The sequence below is a fragment of the Balaenoptera physalus genome, assembly GCF_965194825.1.
Source record: "Balaenoptera physalus genome assembly, chromosome: 4".
NCBI classification, from domain to species: Eukaryota; Metazoa; Chordata; class Mammalia; order Artiodactyla; family Balaenopteridae; genus Balaenoptera; species Balaenoptera physalus.
Genome location: NC_138891.1, coordinates 78036549 through 78056932, shown reverse-complemented (window position 1 = coordinate 78056932; position 20384 = coordinate 78036549). Strand labels below are relative to the sequence as shown.

General features: G+C 35.6%; 1 protein-coding gene across 3 annotated transcripts in view; it reads left to right on the top strand.

Moving 5' to 3' along the window:
* Window positions 1-20384, top strand: part of SLC49A4 (solute carrier family 49 member 4) — a 108800-nt gene that overhangs the window by 24151 nt on the left and 64265 nt on the right. For all 3 annotated transcript variants that reach the window (XM_082459490.1, XM_082459489.1, XM_082459491.1), the window contains exons 3-4: window positions 5192-5457; window positions 16261-16390. In XM_082459490.1, coding sequence (XP_082315616.1) covers window positions 5192-5457; window positions 16261-16390 — 396 coding nt within the window. The remainder of the gene's footprint in view (window positions 1-5191; window positions 5458-16260; window positions 16391-20384) is intronic.

Sequence of the window (20384 nt, the reverse complement as noted above, 5' to 3'; positions counted from 1 at the left end):
CTATGACACCAGTCTTTCCTGTTTTATTTCTTTTTCTGCCTCTATAATTGCTCCTTCTCAATTGTCTTTCTAGACTCCTCTTCCTCTGACTATTTAAAAGACGATGGTATTCTCCAGAGTTTGTTCCCCAAACCTAATATATATCTCTCATCTCAGACCCCTTTCCTTAGCTTGCAACCTGTAGTCAACCACTTGTTGGACATTTTTACAGTTACGGGTACCCCCCCTTATATCTAGTCATTCACTTAACTATATCTTTTATACCACCTTAACAGCCCTCCAGACCATCCCTCCTCTGTACCTCACTGTTGTTGCCAGTAGTGCCACCGGGTCCTTGTCCTGGACTCCATGCCTAAGAGTGTTCCACTCTGGTTTTACTTCAGTTTTGCCATTCCTTATGGGGTGAGGAGTCTGTAGAGTCCAAGAGATGTGTCTGCCCTGCCCATCACCACTTTCAAGCTACACAAGACCCCAGCAATCCCTGCAACATACCTCTTCCCCAGGTCTGTTCTTCCAAGAGTGAACTGCATCCCTGGGGTGTGCTCCCTAGGCCCAAGGGGTAGCTAAGGGGCAGGTGTTTGGAAGGGGATAGATGGAGCTTGGATGGGGTTGGACCTTAAGGTTCATGTGCATGTATGCGAAGCCCCTGATGTTATAGATCAGAACCAGAGGTCAGAGGAGAAGGAGGGTGTGCAGGGACCTCTACTGGTACTCTTGTCCCAGGCCCCACAAGCTTAGGCCTAATTATTGCCTTATTTTTCTTTATATTCCTGATACAGTACTGGTAGGTGACTCTTCAACTACTCTACTTAAAGAGTTTAGCTTTTTAATTTTATATTCCCGTGTACCCATTGCTATCTCAGTGCCTACCCAATACACAGTGAATACTCAGTACATCTTTGTTAAATGAATTAAATAATACAACTTCTATTGAACAATTTATAATTATTTCCTCTCCTTAATTGTCATTTTAAAGAATTTACGGTAATGTTTGTATGATTTTATTATGTCTTAGGGCCAGCACTTTTCCAGAAAAAAAAAAAAAAAACCTCTATGCATTACTATTAAATGGGAAAACTAAGTTTTATATATATAACTGAATTATTTTTAAATATATTTTTACAAACAGGTTAATTTCATAAAATAGGGTAAGTTTTTTATCCCAAGGCTTTTTATTTTTAATATATTTTTTAACATCTTTATTGGAGTATAATTGCTTTACAATGGTGTGTTAGTTTCTGCTTTATAACAAAGTGAATCAGCTATACATATACATGTATCCCCATATCTCTTCCCTCTTGCATCTCCCTCCCTCCCACCCTCCCTATCCCACCCCTCTAGGTGGTCACAGAGCACCGAGCTGATCTCCCTGTGCTATGCGGCTGCTTCCCACTAGCTATCTATTTTACATTTGGTAGTGTATATATGTCCATGCCACTCTCTCACTTCATCCCAGCTTACCCTTCCCCCTCCCTGTGTCCTCAAGTCCATTCTCTACGTCTGCGTCTTTATTCCTGTCCTGCCCCTAGGTTCTTCAGAACCTTTTTTTTTTTTTTTAGATTCCATATATATGTGTTAGCATATGGTATTTGTTTTTCTCTTTCTGACTTACTTCACTCTGTATGACAGTCTCTAGGTCCATCCACCTCACTACAAATAACTCAATTTCGTTTCTTTTTATGGCTGAGTAATATTCCATTGTATATATGTGCCACATCTTCTTTATCCATTAACCTGTTGATGGACACTTAGGTTGCTTCCATGTCCTGGCTATTGTAAATAGAGCTGCAATGAACACTTTGGTACATGACTCTTTTTGAATTATGGTTTTCTCAGGGTATATGCCCGGTAGTGGGATTGCTGGGTCATATGGTAGCTCTACTTTTAGTTTTTTAAGGAACCTCCATACTGTTCTCCATAGTGGCTGTATCAATTTACATTCCCACCAGCAGTGCAAGAGGGTTCCCTTTTCTCCACACCCTCTCCAGCATTTATTGTTTGTAGATTTTTTGATGATGGCCACTCTGACTGGTGTGAGGTGATACCTCATTGCAGTTTTGATTTGCATTTCTCTAATGATTAGTGATGTTGAGCATCCTTTCATGTGTTTGTTGGCAATCTGTATATCTTCTTTGGAGAAATGTCTATTTAGGTCTTCTGCCCATTTTTGGATTGGGTTGTTTGGTTTTTTTGATATTGAGCTGCATGAGCTGCTTGTAAATTTTGGAGATTAATCCTTTGTCAGTTGCTTCACTTGCAAATATTTACTCCCATTCAGACTATACTACAAAGCTACAGTAATCAAGACAGTATGGTACTGGCACAAAAACAGAAATATAGCTCAATGGAACAGGATAGAAAGCCCAGAGATAAGCCCACGCCCATATGGTCACCTTATTTTTTATAAAAGAGGCAAGAATATACAATGGAGAAAAGACAGCCTCTTCAATAAGTGGTGCTGCGAAAACTGGACAGCTACATGTAAAAGAATGAAATTAGAACACTCCCTAACACCATACACAAAAATAAACTCAAAATGGATTAAAGACCTAAATGTAAGTCCAGACACTATAAAACTCTTAGAGGAAAACATAGGCAGAACACTCTATGACATACATCACAGCAAGATCCTTTATGACCCACCTCCTAGAGAAATGGAAATAAAAACAAAAATAAACAAATGGGACCTAATGAAACTTAAAAGCTTTTGCACAGCAAAGAAAAACATAAACCAGATGAAAAATAGGGTACATTAATGGTAGGTGATGGAAACCAGTGTCAGGCAAACATGAAAATCTTTATATTACAGATTGGTGTTATGCCCTGGTTATCGGATGGCAGTGCTTATAACCACTTAGTAAGTGCCAGGCCCTGAGGGACTCTAGGATATAAGTGAAAGAAGGAGCAGAACTAAGTTCTGGAAAATTTAAAGATGCTGGGAAGAGCAGGCACTGGATTTCCCTGCCAGGTTTCCCACGAATTCAGAGGGTAACCCCAAATCCTGTAGGTCCCAGTTCTACTGAGCTCATTTATGAGGAGTACATTTATTTATGATGACTTTAATGCAAAAAAGCACATACTTATTTAAATTAGAATAATTTTTAAACACCAAAACAGCTTGTTTTTCACTATGATTTTTCACTTTGATAATTCATGTTTTAGGTTGGCCTTCCAAGTTCGGTGACCTTTTAGACTTAGTAGCCATCTGAAATGTCCCTAGTGCCATACGTGCTCTGGATACTTACTTTAGCAGGTATACATGTTATAGTGAGAAATATTCTGATCTGAGAATTGAGTAAACTGGACTTGGATGATCCTTACCTTATCTCAAGCTCACATGTTCTATGACTCTTATGTTTGCTGCTTGGAAAATAGTCTATTCATGATTTCACTGAGAAGTAGCAAAGAGTTAAGCCATGACAGTGATTTGAGTTTTATACCTTAGCTTTCAGGATTCATACTGTTTTATCAAGTTTTTTTTTTTAATAGGTCGTTTCTTCCATGTTCTCCTACTCTTAACATTTTTAGGCATAATAAAACTTACTCATTCCAACCCTTCTCCTTCTAGATGAGATGAGTCTTTCAGGAACACCTCATTAAAGGTGTTAAATGTCAAAGCAGTTACCTTTATGAGCCATCATGCGTCGTTTGATTATTGTACCATCGCGAGTCATGATTAAAACCACTTAATGACAGTGTTTCAAGAATATTTCTGTGATGAAATTTCTGTGTGACAGCTGGGGACCCTCTGGCATTTGGAGGAGGTATTTGGTTTATAAGCAGTTTAATTGTGTTTGTCATCTAGAAAATAATTCCCCTTACACAAGAAAAATTTTAAATGTCTTTGGTTTTCTTAATTTAGTAACATTAACGATGCTTGAAGCCATTTTGCCTTCGAATAACTTTTCCAACATTTACAAAGATTTGAGCAGACGTAATTCACATATTTCACTTCCCACTCACTTATGCTTCTACATTAGGGCCCTACGTCTCCTCACATGCCTGTTTATTATTTCCTTCTACATTCGAAAAACTTTTTCTAAGTAGCTTAAGGTGGTACTTGTTAAAAAGAGGATTTGGCACCCACATGGTGACTGAAAAGCAAAAGGAACAGAAAGAAAAAGTAGTTAGTATCATGTGTATGTCACATACACTGTTCCTTCCCTTTCCTCTACCTTCAAGGCAGAAGAGGTTGACTCGCTTCCCTTTCTTCTCTGTGCTTTTTGGACTTCTGGCTTCTTTTCTCCTTCAAGGCTACTCTTGAATGTGAATGTATATTTTGGTGGTGGAGGAAGAAATGGGGGAAAAGGGTTTTCACGTTCCGTGTTCAGCAGGGAACAGGATAGAGCACTGAATAGAATAGTGAGGAAGGATGAGCAAGAGAACAACTGGAATGGAAGCAAGAAACTACTTTTCACTAACCCTTACAATTAAAGTCATGGTCAGAGAATTGGGACTGGAAGGGACCCAGTGATCTGTGATTATAGTACCTTAACCTAACAAATGCTCAAGGCATGAATATTCAATTTAAACTAATCTCATCATTTTACAGGAGAAGGAATGGAATCCTACAAAGACATATTACCCAGGGCCATTCAACTAGTTAGGTGCAGACTAGATCCTCTGATTCCTCTTCCATTAGAAGATTCTATAATGATTACTTTCTTTTTTGTATTTCCATCACCTGGCACAGAGTAGGTGTGAAATGTTGAGCTCAACTAACTGTGTTATTGTAGGGCTGGCGGCACTTACTAGGTCTCTGTGAGTGGCAGTCTAATAGAGTATGGATTTGGGAGTCAGACCTGGGTCTAAATCTTAGCTTGCCTGTTAGCACTTGGGCAAGTTTCTTTATCTTTCTAAGCCAAAGCTTTCATATCTCAATAAATGAGGATAATAATAGCTTCCACATAGTGTTGTGATAACAAATGAAACAAGTTATTGGAAGTATTTAGTTTGGAATGTGACACAAATCAGAGGCTTTGGAAAATATTTGTGAAATGAATAAGGGGTGACTATTGCTGTATTTTATCTCCCTCACAGAGAGTCACCATACTTTACGTTTCAGGTGTGTCATAGTCTTTACAGATACGTATTCTTATTGCCATAGTTAACTGCAGTGTGGCTAACTTCTTTTTGTCTAGAAGATTCCTGTCTCAGCTACCTCACAGCCTTTTAATTTGTTTGATTGCAGACTAATCCATGCAGGACAGCTGTTAAATGGATTGGCAGGTCCGACTGTAATGAACGCAGCTCCATTCCTCTCCACAACGTGGTTCTCTGCAGACGAGCGGGCCACTGCCACAGCTATTGCATCAATGCTCAGTTATCTTGGGGGAGCATGTGCATTTTTAGTTGGACCACTTGTTGTTCCAGCTCCCAATGGGACGGCGCCTCTTCTTGCTTCAGAGAATAGCAGGGCCCACATTAAAGATCGCATAGAGACTGTATTATATGCAGGTATTTTGAAGTTTATTTTCTTCCTGTTATATTTTGTCTTTTATCCCCATCATCTTCACTCTACTTTTTGTATACCAGATCACTTCTTATGAAATAGAAGACTAATCCATACATATTCATATATGTGCTTTCCTTTCATATAATATGGAGATGCCTATTTAAAACTGACCCTTTCTTGGAAGTTATTAAGTTTAAAATGTATTATTGCTACATGTAAGGTTATTTCTTAACTTCGCTCTTCCCGTCCATTTACAGTTAAGCACTGTATAACACATTGTCTGGTGTCTTTTCTAGATATCAGTATAAAAAACTGAACATCATGATCCACGATAAATATTTGTTAAGCATCTGTTGGTAGGTGTTAAGCCCATTTTCTCCCTTGCAGTTTCCCTGTTATTGGCCATGTTCTCTAACCTTATAAACCTATATCACCCATGATTTATCCTTTTCATTTCCTACTCTCTGTATGTTTAGTCTATTAATAAGGGGTGTTGATCTTTTCAAAATATTCTCCTGGGTCCTTTCTCTTTATTTCTAGAGTCAAGCCCTAGTCCACTCTTAGATCTCCTTAAATATATCCCCTCTCCCCATGTGCCTGCTTATTATTTCCTTCTGCATTCAGAAAACTTTTTATAAGTGTTTACTATATATCAATCCCAGCTAAGCACTGGGATTTGGTAAGATCACTGATGAGATCATTATAATACAAATAAGGATATACACAGCTTAGAAGGCCTAATTGACCTGGCTTTGGGGAGAAGTTGAGGAGTCAGGGAAGGCTTCACTAGGAATGTGATAATTAAAACTAAGAATTTCATAGGAGTTCACTGAATGTTCAAGCAGGTTAAGGTATTCCTTATAGAAGGAACAGCAACTGAGAAGGCAGAGAAGGTGTGAGAGAGCTCAGTATGTCCAGGGAACTGCACGTAATTTGCTATGACTAGAGTAGTGTAAATATGTGTTTGGGTATAGGTAGCAAGTGGCAGAAAATGAGACTGTAAAGATAAAGGACCAGATTATGATGAACTTCGTATTAGTTCATGTATTTACTTATTAATTTAACAAATATATTTTGAACTCCTATGTATCTGTCAGTGTGCTAGGCACTGAAGTGAACATGGTTCCTGACCAGACAGAACTTAACAGTGTCCCAAAGGATACAGACAGACAGTTGTAAAACAGGGTGGTAAGGGCTATAACCAAAGACCTACAGTTGCTTTGAGAGCTCAGAGGAGAAGCACCTAACCAGATTTTGGTGGTCAAGTAGAGCTTCCTAGAGTTGCAGCATCTAATTTGGAACCTGACGGAAGAAAGAGAGTTAGCTAACTATAATGGGAACAAGGAAGAATACATTAGAAAGACAGAGAGAACCATGGAGGAGAAGCCCAGTAACGGCGGAGAGAGCCTGCTGCATTCAAGCAACTGAAAACCCAGAGTGGCTTAGATCTGGTGAGAGTGGTGAGAGATGAAGCCAGAGAGGTAAGCCATACCACGCAAGCCTTCTAAGCAGAAGTAAAGGGTTTGAAGTTCATCATGTTGTAGGCAAAGGCCACACTCTGGAGAATTTTACACTAGAGAGTTATATAATGGAATTTACATTTCAAAACATTGGGCTGTTCGTTCGGGTTTTTCCGGAACATGGAGAAACCCAAACAAACATTTTGGCCAACCCAGTAGGATTCACAGGGAATAAAAGTGAAATTAGAGGTGGCGGCAGTAAATAAAGCATTTAACCCCCCTGTAGACAGCTCACACCTTTTTTTTTTTTTTTTTTTTGAGATCCAATGTTATTGCAGAATGCCCAGGAAATTTCGTATTTTCTGCTTACATTACTCTTCAGTCTCCCACTTTATTATATAGTAAAAGGCATGACTTTTTTTTTTAATTTAATTTAATTTATTTTTTTATACAGCAGGTTCTTATTAGTCATCCATTTTATACACATCAGTGTATACATGTCAATCTCAATCGCCCAATTCATCACACCACCACCCCACCCCCCACTGCTTTCCCCCCTTGGTGTCCATACGTTTGTTCTCTACATCTGTGTCTCTATTTCTGCCCTGCAAACCGGTTCTTCTGTACCATTTTTCTAGGTTCCACATATATGCATTAATATATGATACTTGTTTTTCTCTTTCTGACTGACTTCACTCTGTATGACAGTCTCTAGATCCATCCATGTCTCTACAAATCACCCAATTTCGTTCCTTTTTATGGCTGAGCAATATTCCATTGTATATATGTACCACATCTTCTTTATCCCTTCATCTGTCGATGGACATTTAGGTTGCTTCCATGACCTGGCTATTGTAACTAGTGCTGCAATGAACATTGGGGTGCATGTGTCTTTTTGAATTATGGTTTTCTTTGGGTATATGCCCAGTAGTAGGATTGCTGGGTCATATGGTTTAAAAACTATTTTTAGTTTTTAAGGAACCTCCATCCTGTTCTCCATAGTGGCTGTATCAATTTACATTCCCACCAACAGTGCAAGAGGGTTCCCTTTTCTCCACACCCTCTCCAGCATTTGTTGTTTGTAGATTTTCTGATGATGCCCATTCTAACTGGTGTGAGGTGATACCTCATTGTAGTTTTGATTTGCATTTCTCTAATAATTAGCAACGTTGAGCAGCTTTTCATGTGCCTCTTGGCCATCTGTATGTCTTCTTTGGAGAAATGTCTGTTTAGGTCTTCTGCCCATTTTTGGATTGGGTTGTTTGTTTTTTTAATATTGAGCTGCATAAGCTGTTTATAAATTTTGGAGATTAATCCTTTGTCCGTTGATTTGTTTGCAAATATTTTCTCCCATTCTGAGGGTTGTCTGTTCGTCTTGTTTATGGTTTCCTTTGCTGTGCAAAAGCTTTGAAGTTTCATTAGGTCCCATTTGTTTATTTTTGTTTTTATTTCCATTACTCTAGGAGGTGGGTCAAAAAAGATCTTGCTGTGATTTATGTCAAAGAGTGTTCTTCCTATGTTTTCCTCTAAGAGTTTTATAGTTTCCGGTCTTACATTTAGGTCTCTAATCCATTTTTAGCTTATTTTTGTGTATGGTGTTAGGCAGTGTTCTAATTTCATTCTTTTACATGTAGCTGTCCAGTTTTCCCAGCACCACTTATTGAAGAGACTGTCTTTTCTCCATTGTATATCCTTGCCTCCTTTGTCATAGATTAGTTGACCATAGGTGAGTGGGTTTATCTCTGGGCTTTCTATCTTGTTCCATTGATCTATTTTTCTGTTTTTGTGCCAGTACCATATTGTCTTGATTACTGTAGCTTTGTAGTATAGTCTGAAGTCAGGGAGTCTGATTCCTCCAGCTCCGTTTTTTTCCCTCAGGACTGCTTTGGCTATTCGGGGTCTTTTGTGTCTCCATACAAATTTTAAGATGATTTGTTCTAGTTCTGTGAAAAATGCCATTGGTAATTTGATAGGGATTGCATTGAATCTGTAGATTGCTTTGGGTAGTATAGTCATTTTCACAATATTGATTCTTCCAATCCAAGAACATGGTGTACCTCTCCATCTGTTGGTATCATCTCTAATTTCTTTCATCAGTGTCTTATAGTTTTCTGCATACAGGTCTTTTGTCTCCCTAGATAGGTTTATTCCTAGGTATTTTATTCTTTTTGCTGCAATAGTAAATGGGAGTGTTTCCTTAATTTCTCTTTCAGATTTTTCATCATTAGTGTATAGGAATGCAAGAGATTTTCTGTGCATTAATTTTGTATCCTGCGACTCCACCAAATACATTGATTAGCTCTAGTAGTTTTCTGGTGGCATCTTTAGGATTCTCTATGTGTAGTATCATGTCATCTGCAAACAGTGACAGTTTGACTTCTTCTTTTCCAATTTGTATTCCTTTTATTTCTTTTTCTTCCCTGATTGCCGTGGCTAGGACTTCCAAAACTATGTTGAATAATAGTGGTGAGAGTGGACATCCTTGTCTTGTTCCTGATCTTAGAGGAAATGTTTTCAGTTTTTCACCATTGAGAATGATGTTTGCTGCGGGTTTGTCCTATATGGCCTTTACTATGTTGAAGTAGGTTCCCTCTGTGCCCACTTTCTGGAGATTTTTTATCATAAATGGGTGTTGAATTTTGTCAAAAGCTTTTTTTGCATCTATTGAGATGATCATATGGTTTTTATTCTTCAATTTGTTAATATGGTGTATTGCATTGATTTGCATATATTGAAGAATCCTTGCATCCCTGGGATAATCCCAGTTGATCATGGTGTATGATCCTTTAATGTGTTGTTGGATTCTGTTTGCTAGCATTTTGTTGAGGATTTTTGCATCTATATTCATCAATGATATTGGTCTGTAATTTTCTTTTTTTGTAGTATCTTTGGTTTTGGTATCAGGGTGATGGTGGCCTCATGCAATGAGTTTGGGAGTGGTCCTTCCTCTGCAATTTTTTGGAAGAGTTTGAGAAGGATGGGTGTTAGCTCTTCTCTAAATGTTTGATAGAATTCAACTGTGAAGCCATCTGGTCCTGGACTTTTGTTTGTTGGAGGATTTCTAATCACAGTTGCAATTTCACTACTTGTGATTGGTCTGTTCATATTTTCTACTTCTTCCTTGTTCAGTCTTGGAAGGTTATACCATTCTAAGAATTTGTCCATTTCTTCCAGGTTGTCCATTTATTGGCATAGAGTTTCTTGTAGTAGTCTCTTAGGATGCTTTGTATTTCTGTGCTGTCTGTTGTAACTTCTCCTTTTTCATTTCTAATTTTATTGATTTGAGTCCTCTCCCTCTTTTTCATGATGAGTCTGGCTAATGGTTTATCAATTTTGTTTATCTTCTCAAAGAACCAGCTTTTAGTTTTATTGAGCTTTGCTATTGTTTTCTTTGTTTTTATTTCATTTATTTCTGCTTTGATCTTTATGATTTCTTTCCTTCTGCTAACTTTGGGTTTTGTTTGTTCTTCTTTCTCTAGTTCCTTTAGGTGTAAGGTTAAATTGTTTATTTGAGATTTTTCTTGTTTCTTGAGGTAGGCTTGTATAGCTATAAACTTTCCTTTTAGAACTGCTTTTGCTGCATCCCATAGGTTTTGGATCGTCGTGTTTTCATTGTCATTTGTCTCTAGGTATTTTTTGATTTCCTCTTTGATTTCTTCAGTGATCTCTTGGTTATTTAGTAACATATTGTTTAGCCTCCATGTGTTTTGTGTTTTTTACATTTCATTTCTAATATCATAGTGTTGTGGTCAGAAAAGATCCTTGATATGATTTCTGTTTTCTTAAATTTACTGAGGCTTGATTTGTGACCCAAGATGTGATCTATCCTGGAGAATGTTCCGTGCACACTTAAGAAGAAAGTGTAATCTGCTGTTTTTGGATGGAATGTCCTATAAATATCAATTAAATCTATGTGGTCTATTGTGTCATTTAAAGCTTGTGTTTTCTTATTAATTTTCTGTTTGGATGATCTGTCCATTGGTGTAAGTGACGTGTTAAAGTCCCCCACTATTATTGTGTTACTTTCGATTTCCTCTTTTATAGCTGTTAGCAGTTGCCTTATGTATTGAGGTGCTCCTATGTTGGGTGCATACATATTTATAATAGTTATATCTTCTTCTTGGATTGATCCCTTGATCATTATGGAGTGTCCTTCCTTGTCTCTTGTAACATTCTTTATTTTAAAGTCTATTTTATCTGATATGAGTATTGCTACTCCAGCTTTCTTTTGATTTCCATTTGCATGGAATATCTTTTTCCATCCCCTCACTTTCAGTCTGTATGTGTCCCTAGGTCTGAAGTGGGTCTCTTGTAGACAGCATATATATGGGTCTTGTTTTTGTATCCATTCAGCAAGCCTGTGTCTTTTGGTTGGAGCATTTAATCCATTCATGTTTAAGGTAATTATTGATATGTATGTTCCTATTACCATTTTCTTAATTGTTTTGGGTTTGTTTTAATAGGTCCTTTTCTTCTCCTGTGTTTCCCACTTAGAGAAGTTCCTTTAGCATTTGTTGTAGAGCTGGTTTGGTGGTGCTGAAGTCTCTTAGCTTTTGCTTGTCTGTAAAGCTTTTGATTTCTCCATCGAATCTGAATGAGATCCTTGCTGGGTAGAGTAATCTTGGTTGTTGGTTCTTCCCTTTCATCACTTTAAGTATATCATGCCACTCTCTTCTGGTTTGTAGAGTTTCTGCTGAGAAATCAGCTGTTAACCTATGGGAGTTCCCTTGTATGTTATTTGTCATTTTTGCCCTTGCTGCTTTCAATAATTTTTCTTTGTCTTTAACTTTTGCCAATTTGATTACTGTGTGTCTCGGGGTGTAACTCCTTGGGTTTATCCTGTATGGGACTCTCTGCGCTTCCTGGACTTGAGTGGCTATTTCCTTTCCCATGTTAGGGAAGTTTTCGACTATTATCTCTTCAAGTATTTTCTCAGGTCCTTTCTCTCTGTCTTCTCCTTCTGGGACCCCTATAAGCCGAATGTTGTTGCGTTTAACGTTGTCCCAGATGTCTCTTAGGCTGTCTTCATTTCTTTTCATTCTTTTTTCTTTATTCTGTTCCGCAGCAGTGAATTCCACCATTCTGTCTTCCAGGTCACTTATCTGTTCTTCTGCCTCAGTTACTCTATTGATTCCTTCTAGTGTAATTTTCATTTCAGTTATTGTATTGTTCATCTCTGTTTGTTTGTTCTTTAATTCTTCTTCTGAGGTCCTGGATTGTCTTCACTATCATTATTCTGAATTCTTTTTCTGGAAGGTTGCCTATCTCCACTTCATTTAGTTGTTTTTCTGGGGTTTTATCTTGTTCCTTCATCTCGTACATAGCCCTCTACCTTTTCATCTTGTCTATTTTTCTGTGAATGTGGTTTTTGTTCCACAGGCTGCAGGATTGTAGTTCTTCTTACTTCTGCTCGACAGCTCACTCCTTTTAAAGAAAGAAGTTGAAATGTAAAAGTAAATAAGTAAATAAAACTGAAAGTAGGTAAAACATAAATTTTAAACTTTATTTTGGTTATATCATTCTTTTTATTGAAAGCTTAAGCAATCATTATATCTTTTAAATGACTGGATTTTAGGCATTATTGGTCATGTATTAATGCTCTACATCCTCTGCCTTATGGTTCCCATGCAGTCAAGCAGAAACCCCTACTCAAAGCTTCCAGCTATTGCTTCAGTGCTTTTGTATTTTCCAGTTTGCCTCCCTGAGATAATGTCCCGTGACCCTTCATTCCATTAAAAAATATTTTTCTTAGAATCATGATCTTAAGAGATTAATGACTCTTAAACTAAAATTATTTCAGACAAAGACATCATAAGTAAACTTTTGACCAATATATATAGGCCCACAGGTCCTCAACAAAATACTAGCAAACCAAATCCAGTAACATAATAAGGCTTATACACCACCAGCAAATGGGATTTATTCCTGGAATGCAATTTGGTTTCACATTCAAAATTCAGCTAATGTAATATATTAAATCAATAGAATAAAAGAGAAAAACTATGTGATCATCTTAATAGATGAAAAACAAAAGCATTTGGGAAATCCAGCACCCTTTCAAGATAAAAACACCCAACAAATTAGAAATAGACAGGAGCTCCCTCAACCTAATAATATTAGGGCATCTACAAAAAAACCCATAGATAAGATCATATTTAATGGTGAAATACTGAATGCATCCCCTCCTGAGATCAGAAACAAGACAAGGGTGTCCACTCTTGCCATGTCTACTTAACATTGTGCTGGAGATTCTAACCAGGATGACTGAGTAAGAAAAATAAGTAAAAGGCATCTATATCAGAAAGAAGGAAGTAAAGCTATCTCTATTGAAAATGACGTGGTCTTGAATACAGAAAATCCTCTGTAAGCCAGAAAAAAACTATTAGATCTAAAAAAACAAGTTTTAGGGTGCAAGATTAATATATAAAAATCAAGTGTATTTTACACATTTGCAATGAACAATCCAAACATGTAATTAGGAAAACAGTTCATTCGCAATAGCCTCAAAAAGAATAAAATATTTAGGAATAAATTTAACAATATAAGTGTAAAACTTGCACTCTGAAGACTATAGAGCACTATTGAAAGAAACTAAAGAAGTCCTAAAGACATGGAAAGACATCCTGTTCATGTGTTAGAAGTTTTAATATTGTGAAGGTGATAATACTCTCTACATTTATCTACGAATTCAGTGCAATCTCAATTAATATTCAGCTGCCTTTGTTGCAGAAATTGGCAAGCTGATCTTAAAATCTGTATGGAAATGCAAGGGACTCAGAATAACCAAAACAACCTTGAAAAGGAACAAAGTTGGAGAACTCACAATTTCCAGTTTCAAAACTTACTACAAAGCTACACTGGTCAAGACAGCATGGTACTGGAATGATAGACATATAAATCAACAAAAGTGAGATTCCAAAAAATAAACCATTACATTTATAGTCAATTGACTTTTGACAACAGTGACAAGACAATTCAATGGGGAAAGAATAGTCTTTTCAACAAGTGGTATTGGAATAACTGGATATGCACATGCAAAACAATCAATTTGAATCCCTTCCTTACCCCATACATAAAAATTAATTCAAAATAGGTCATAAACCTAAATGTGAGAACTAAAACTATATAAACTTAGAATAAAACATAGGAGTAAACCTTCATGACCTTGGGTTAGGCGAAGCCTTTTTATAAAGGACACTGAGAGCACAAATGGCAAAAGAAAAAATAGAAAAATAGGATTTCATTATCTCAAAATCTTGTGCTTCAAAATACACCATCAACAAAGTGAAAAGACAACCCATAGAATGGGAGAAAATAATTGCAAATCATATATCTGGTAAGGAACTTGTATCCAGAATATTTTTTTAAATTCTTACAATTCAACAACAAAAAGACAAACAATTCAATTAAAAGATGGGCAAAGGACTCGAATAGAGATTTCTTCAAAGAAGATACACAAATGGCCAAGAAGCATATGAAAAGTTGCTCATTGTCACTAGTCATTAGGGAAATGCAAATCAAAACCATAATGAGTTAAACTTCAACCCAGTAGGGTGACTATAATCAATAAAATGGAAAATAACAAGTGTTGATGAGAAAGTGGAGAAATTGGAACCCTCATACATTGCTGGTAGTAATATAAAATGGTACAGCCTCTTTGGAAACAGGTTGGCAGTTCCTCAAAATGTTAAACATAAATTACCATATGACCCACCAATTCCATTTCCAGGTATATGCCTAAGTGAGATGAAAACATACATCCATGCAGAAATTTGCACACAAATATTTGTAGTAGCATTATTCATAATAGCCCCAAAGTAGAAACAATCTAAATGTCTATTAACTAAGTGGATTTAAAAATGTGGTATATCCATTCAGTGGAATATTATTTGGCAAAAAATAAAGTACTGCTCCAACATGGGTGAATCTTGAAAACATTAAGTGAAAGAAGCCAGTCACAAAAGACTACATATTATATGATTCCATTTATTAGAAATGTCCATAGTACTCAAATCCATAGAGATTGAAAGCAGATTAGTGGTTGCCTGGGGCTAGGAAATTTGTGGGGTAATGGATACAGAGTTTCTTTGGGGGATGATGAAAAAATTTTTAAATTGTGATGATGGTTGTAAAATTCATTGAAATATGCACTTTAATGTGTGAATTATATGTCACGTGAATTATATCTCAGTGAAGCTGTTTACAAATATGCCAGTAGTAAGATGGGCAAAGAATACAAACAAGGCAATCACAGAAGAAATACAAATGGCCAGTAAGCATATGGAAGATGCTCATTCATTGTTACTAATAATTAAAAGGACTGTAAATTAAAGCAATTCATTTACTTCTTGTTGTTCCTCAGATTGTCAAAGAATAAAGACATTATCTGTGGTTAAGTGTCTTATAGAAATATTGTACCTTTTGCTAAGAATATAGCCCTAGAATTAGAATTATCCTACTGAAAGGATCTCTAGAAATCACTTAATCAGTTTCCTTTATTGGCCCAGAAAGAGTAAGAGATTCATTCAATTTATAAGTTAATTAATGGCATGGATAGGTCTATACTCCAAGGCTTCCTGACTTTTCTACTAGAGTCATGCTTTTCTACTAAATTGGGCACAGTTAAAAGCTGGAGTTTCCATGTGCGAGAACTCTGGAGGGAATGATCAGGACTCCTAGAACCTTTCCTTCTGTAATGGTGCCAAACTAAGATGGTTCAGGTGTTCTTTTTACTTCTGATTGTTTAATAACCTACATTAGCTAGCCTTGTGTTTGTTAAATTTTGCTCTGTCTCCTGGTTTCTTTCTTTCTTTTTTTTTTCTTTTTTGGATGCTTTCCTGTTTTGTTCAGATTTCCCATGTAGCCTATAAATTGAGTCTGTCCTACACAGTACATCAGAATATCCTGTCATTGATCAAACAAACTTTCTCCTATTCTGTTCTTACCAATTTTCTATTATATTCTTTATTTCTTAGGACCATGCTTATTAGACAGTCATCCTAGACCTGTTTAAAGATCTCTGTTATAGATAGTACTGTTGGTTTTTAATGTGTTTTCTCCAGAGTAACATTTGTTTACTGCCTCAATCCTTTCTGTGTAGTATACTATACCATAAGTCTACCATACTTATTTCCTTATGACTTCTTACCTGCTGAAAGTTATATTTTTATGTATCAGTCTTTCTCACAATACTGAACTATTTTAGCTAGGCAAGTACTATATTTTGCTTATCTTTATATATCTAAAGCTTCATTGATGCGCAATAAATATTTGTTAGATAGATACTTGAGATATTGAACTTTTTGTGTTGTCTGATTAACATTTTACTTTTTTTTTTTTTTCCAGAGTTTGGAGTTGTCTGCTTACTATTTTCTGCAACTCTAGCTTATTTCCCACCGCGGCCTCCTCTTCCTCCCAGTGTTGCTGCAGCTAGCCAGCGGCTGAGTTATCGGCGGAGCTTTTGTAGATTATTAAGGTAAATATACTTAAAATCACTTAGTGGTTTTGACTAGCACCTTGAAGATAATTCCACATTTATCTAAGATAATTTAAGATAGTAGTTTTTCAACAACCTACTAATCAGGTTGTAAATAATTGATAAAATATTGATTAAATATTTTAGAGAGATTTCCTATCAGAAATCTATCTTTAAAAATTGCCCAGGACAGGAATAAAGACGCAGTTGTAGAGAATGGACTTGAGGACATGGGGAGGGGGAAGGATAAGCTAGGATGAAGTGAAAGAGTGGCACTAACATATATACAGTACCAAATGTAAAATAGATAGCTAGTGGGAAGCAGCCGCATAGCACAGGGAGATCAGCTCGGTGCTTTGTGTCCCCCCTAGAGGGGTGGGATAGGGAGGGTGGGAGGGAGATGCAAGAAGGAGGAGGTACGGGGATATATGTATATGTATAGCTGATTCACTTTGTTATACAGCAGAAACTAACACAGCATTGTAAAGCAATTATACTCCAATAAAGATGTTAAAAAAAATAAAATAAAATAGAAACAAAAAAAAATAAAATAAAAAAATTAAAATTGCCCAAAGCAAAAACCTTTATAGATTTTGCCTTCTCTATATACCACCCATATTTTAAAAATCAAACCTTTTGTTTAAATAATTTTCTTTTATAAGGAAACATCACATAATAGTATCTGTGAAATCATGTGTTTTATGTGTTTATTATATTTTTCCTAATATGCAGATTATTTTTATTCATTATGTATTTCTTGATACACATTAAAATAAACGTGCTATTTAATACAAAGCAAAAAAAAATAAATAATGTTTATTTACATATCACCTAAAATCATCTTGAACCTCCAGTGGGATCATACTTTGAGAAACTTAGTTTCTTATTTTACTTTATTTTATTGGTACAACTTAAAGGTAATTAGATTAAATTCTACGCTTGAAGGCTTCAAATACTTGAAGGTCCAGTACTGAATTTGATTCTTTGGATATATAGACCATTTCTGATAATTATGATTTGTAATTGGGCCACTAGAACTTATGTTTTGGATTTTTTTCTCCAGTTAGTTGTGATGAGTTTTTATTGATTCATCAACAACTCTCCCTAGTTAGTTCTTTCTTTTCTAGTCATCCTCTCTCACCAGGTGGTAAGTTCTTTGTGGTCAAGAACTATCTTTGTGTCCTATATATTAATAATGTCCAACAGGATTATAATGGGAGCCACATGTGTAATTTTAAATCTTCTAGTAGCCTTATTTAAAAAAAGTAGAAAGAAACAGGTAAAATTAATTTTAATAGCATATTTTATTTAACTCAGTATATCTCAAGTATTATTTCAACATGTAATCAGTATTCAGAATTATTAATGAGATAGTTTACATTCTTTTCTTCATAGAAAATCTTTGAAATCCAGTGTGTATTTTATACTTACAGTACATCTCAATTTAGATGCTAAATTTGCATTAGAAATACTTGGTCTGCATTTAGATTTCATTAAATTTACAATTAAAACAGTTTTCATTGAGCAGTGTCTCCCATATTGCACTATTTATCTAAAGTTAAAAATAACTACCTGCAATTTTTCAAATTTTGAATCAATACACCTTTGATGTTATTTAAAAGGTCTTACATTCTATAGGCAATTGTTTGGGCCTTAATTGAAGATCTTTCACTTCTGTAAAATACATTTTTTTCTCTTCATAATTTTAAACAAAACTTCCATAGCTAAAAGAACCATTTATTTTACCATCTCTCCATCTAAAAATGTTTTTCTTCTTGTGCAGGAATCCAAACCATTTTATAGCTGACCAAAAGTATAAGCTCAGATCTGTTAAAAATTGTTTAAAATTGTTTGTTGAACATTTAATTTAGATTTCAGACAAATAATCTTCTTGATTCTTTTTTGACTTTAAGAAGAAACTTCTTATACAATTTATTGTGTATTTGTTGAACATGTCCCTTAATATTATCCATTTAATTATCCTAAAAATTTTTTTCCATAACAGACATCAATTTTACTCTGCTGCATTAAGTTGCATCTACCATTCATTGTGAAATTTGCGACATACTTCATCTCGTATTTTTCTTCCTGCATAGAATATTCATAAGCAAATTACAATGTTATATCAGTGTGTAAAAAATAATTAGAACTGAGTTTGTTCATTGACACCAAGAAGATCAGTGACGGGTTATAATACTAGAAACAACATATGCTACCACGTGCACACTACAGTAATATCTTACCCAATGCAGCAGTTAAAGTGAAATGTACTTCTGACAAAAAAATAAAGTTGTGTTTAATGGAAAAATACTTTTCACTGTTTCTGTTTTTAAATTAGATTTTAATTAATTAAAATGAAGTAAAATTAAAAATTAGTTCTTTACTTGCACTAGTCACATTTCAAGTGCTCAATAGCCGCATTTGACTAGTGGCTACCATGTTAGACAGCATAGCTATGTAACATTGTTTTTCAAACTTTGATTCATAGCCAACCAATTTAGAGGGTTGACCACCTTTTTTGTTTAAAAAAAAGTAGAATGGAATAAAAAAGAATAGAAAATATTATTGCATCTCCTATAGTAATGATACATATTTTTGTAATACTTTTGTTTCAGTATTTATATACTGAGTATTGGTAGGTAGAATATTTCTTACTCTGGAGTACAGCAAAAAGTTTTTGAAAACCACATCTCTGTAGCAGCTAGTAAATTGCCTTCCACATAATAGGCAAAAAAATAATATTAGTTCAATTGAATTGTGATCAGTAGAACATATTTGTAAGATGAGAGTTAAAATGATACTTTTTTTTTTTTTTAAGATGCTATTTAACTAAATTTTTCTCCATGCAGAGCTAGAGGTTAGAGAGCAGTAGGTAAGGCTAGAGAAGTAGGTTAGGGTCAGATTATGCCATACTAATAATTTTGGACTATTCTGTGGGAAATGTGGAGTAACTGTAGGGTTTTAAGTTAAGGAGTTATGTAAAAGATTGTTCTGACAAGGAAAAAACAACTTAAAATGATCACTTTGACCACAATATACCCTGTGTTTGCTTCGGATTACCCTAGAGTCAAGATCTTTATTCTCTGTTCAAACTATAGAGTATAAGATCTTTCTTCTCTATTAAAATCCCTTTACACTAATGCCTAACATTCCTTTGTCTCTTCCCATATTCATTCGTTTACTGTGCAGGATTGCCTGCTTCTACTTTGGGCTTTCCAGGGGAGTTCTTTGGGCCTGCCACTCTCCATTCCCCTAACCTACCTGTGTAATTTTCCCTGGTCCTTCAAAGAACTCCTGATATCATTACTTCCTGGATTAATCAGAATAACTGCTTCTCTTGATTCTAATTCCATTGTCTGGGCAGAAAAAAAAAAATCAGTGGTTATGCTCCAAAGTTTCCACCACAATTATTTATTTACTGTCCATATGATTCCCATCACTTAATATGCATTTAACCTGTGTAACCTAATGTAAACATTTTTCTCCCTTTATGTATCAGTTTAATGTTTGATGATGGTGGTTGTTGTTTTTGCCTTTTGGACTTCAAGAGTGGAGAGTTGAGTTGACGACGTGTTCCTTACTTCAGGATACATGAACAGGATACATGAATACGTTTATTCATTTATTTATTCATTCATTCTTTTATTTATATTTCTCACTCCCATTACCTTCCCCCTACCTAGGATACCTCTCAAATGCATTTGATGTGTATCTCTTTGTGCTTTGCGACATTTGTATTGTTTTGTATGCCTCTCTGTGTTTAATTTATCTAAATGATGGCAATTATGTATCTCACTCTGTTTGACTTTTTTTCACTAAACACTATGTGGTTTTTTTAAATTACTTTTCATTTTGGAAGTACAAAGGTAGAATAGTATAACATCTGTATCCCCATAACCCAATATCAACAATTACCAATTTATGACCAATATTGTTTCATTTGTACTGTACCCACTTCTCCCCTTACTGTATTATGAAGCGAATCCCAAATGAC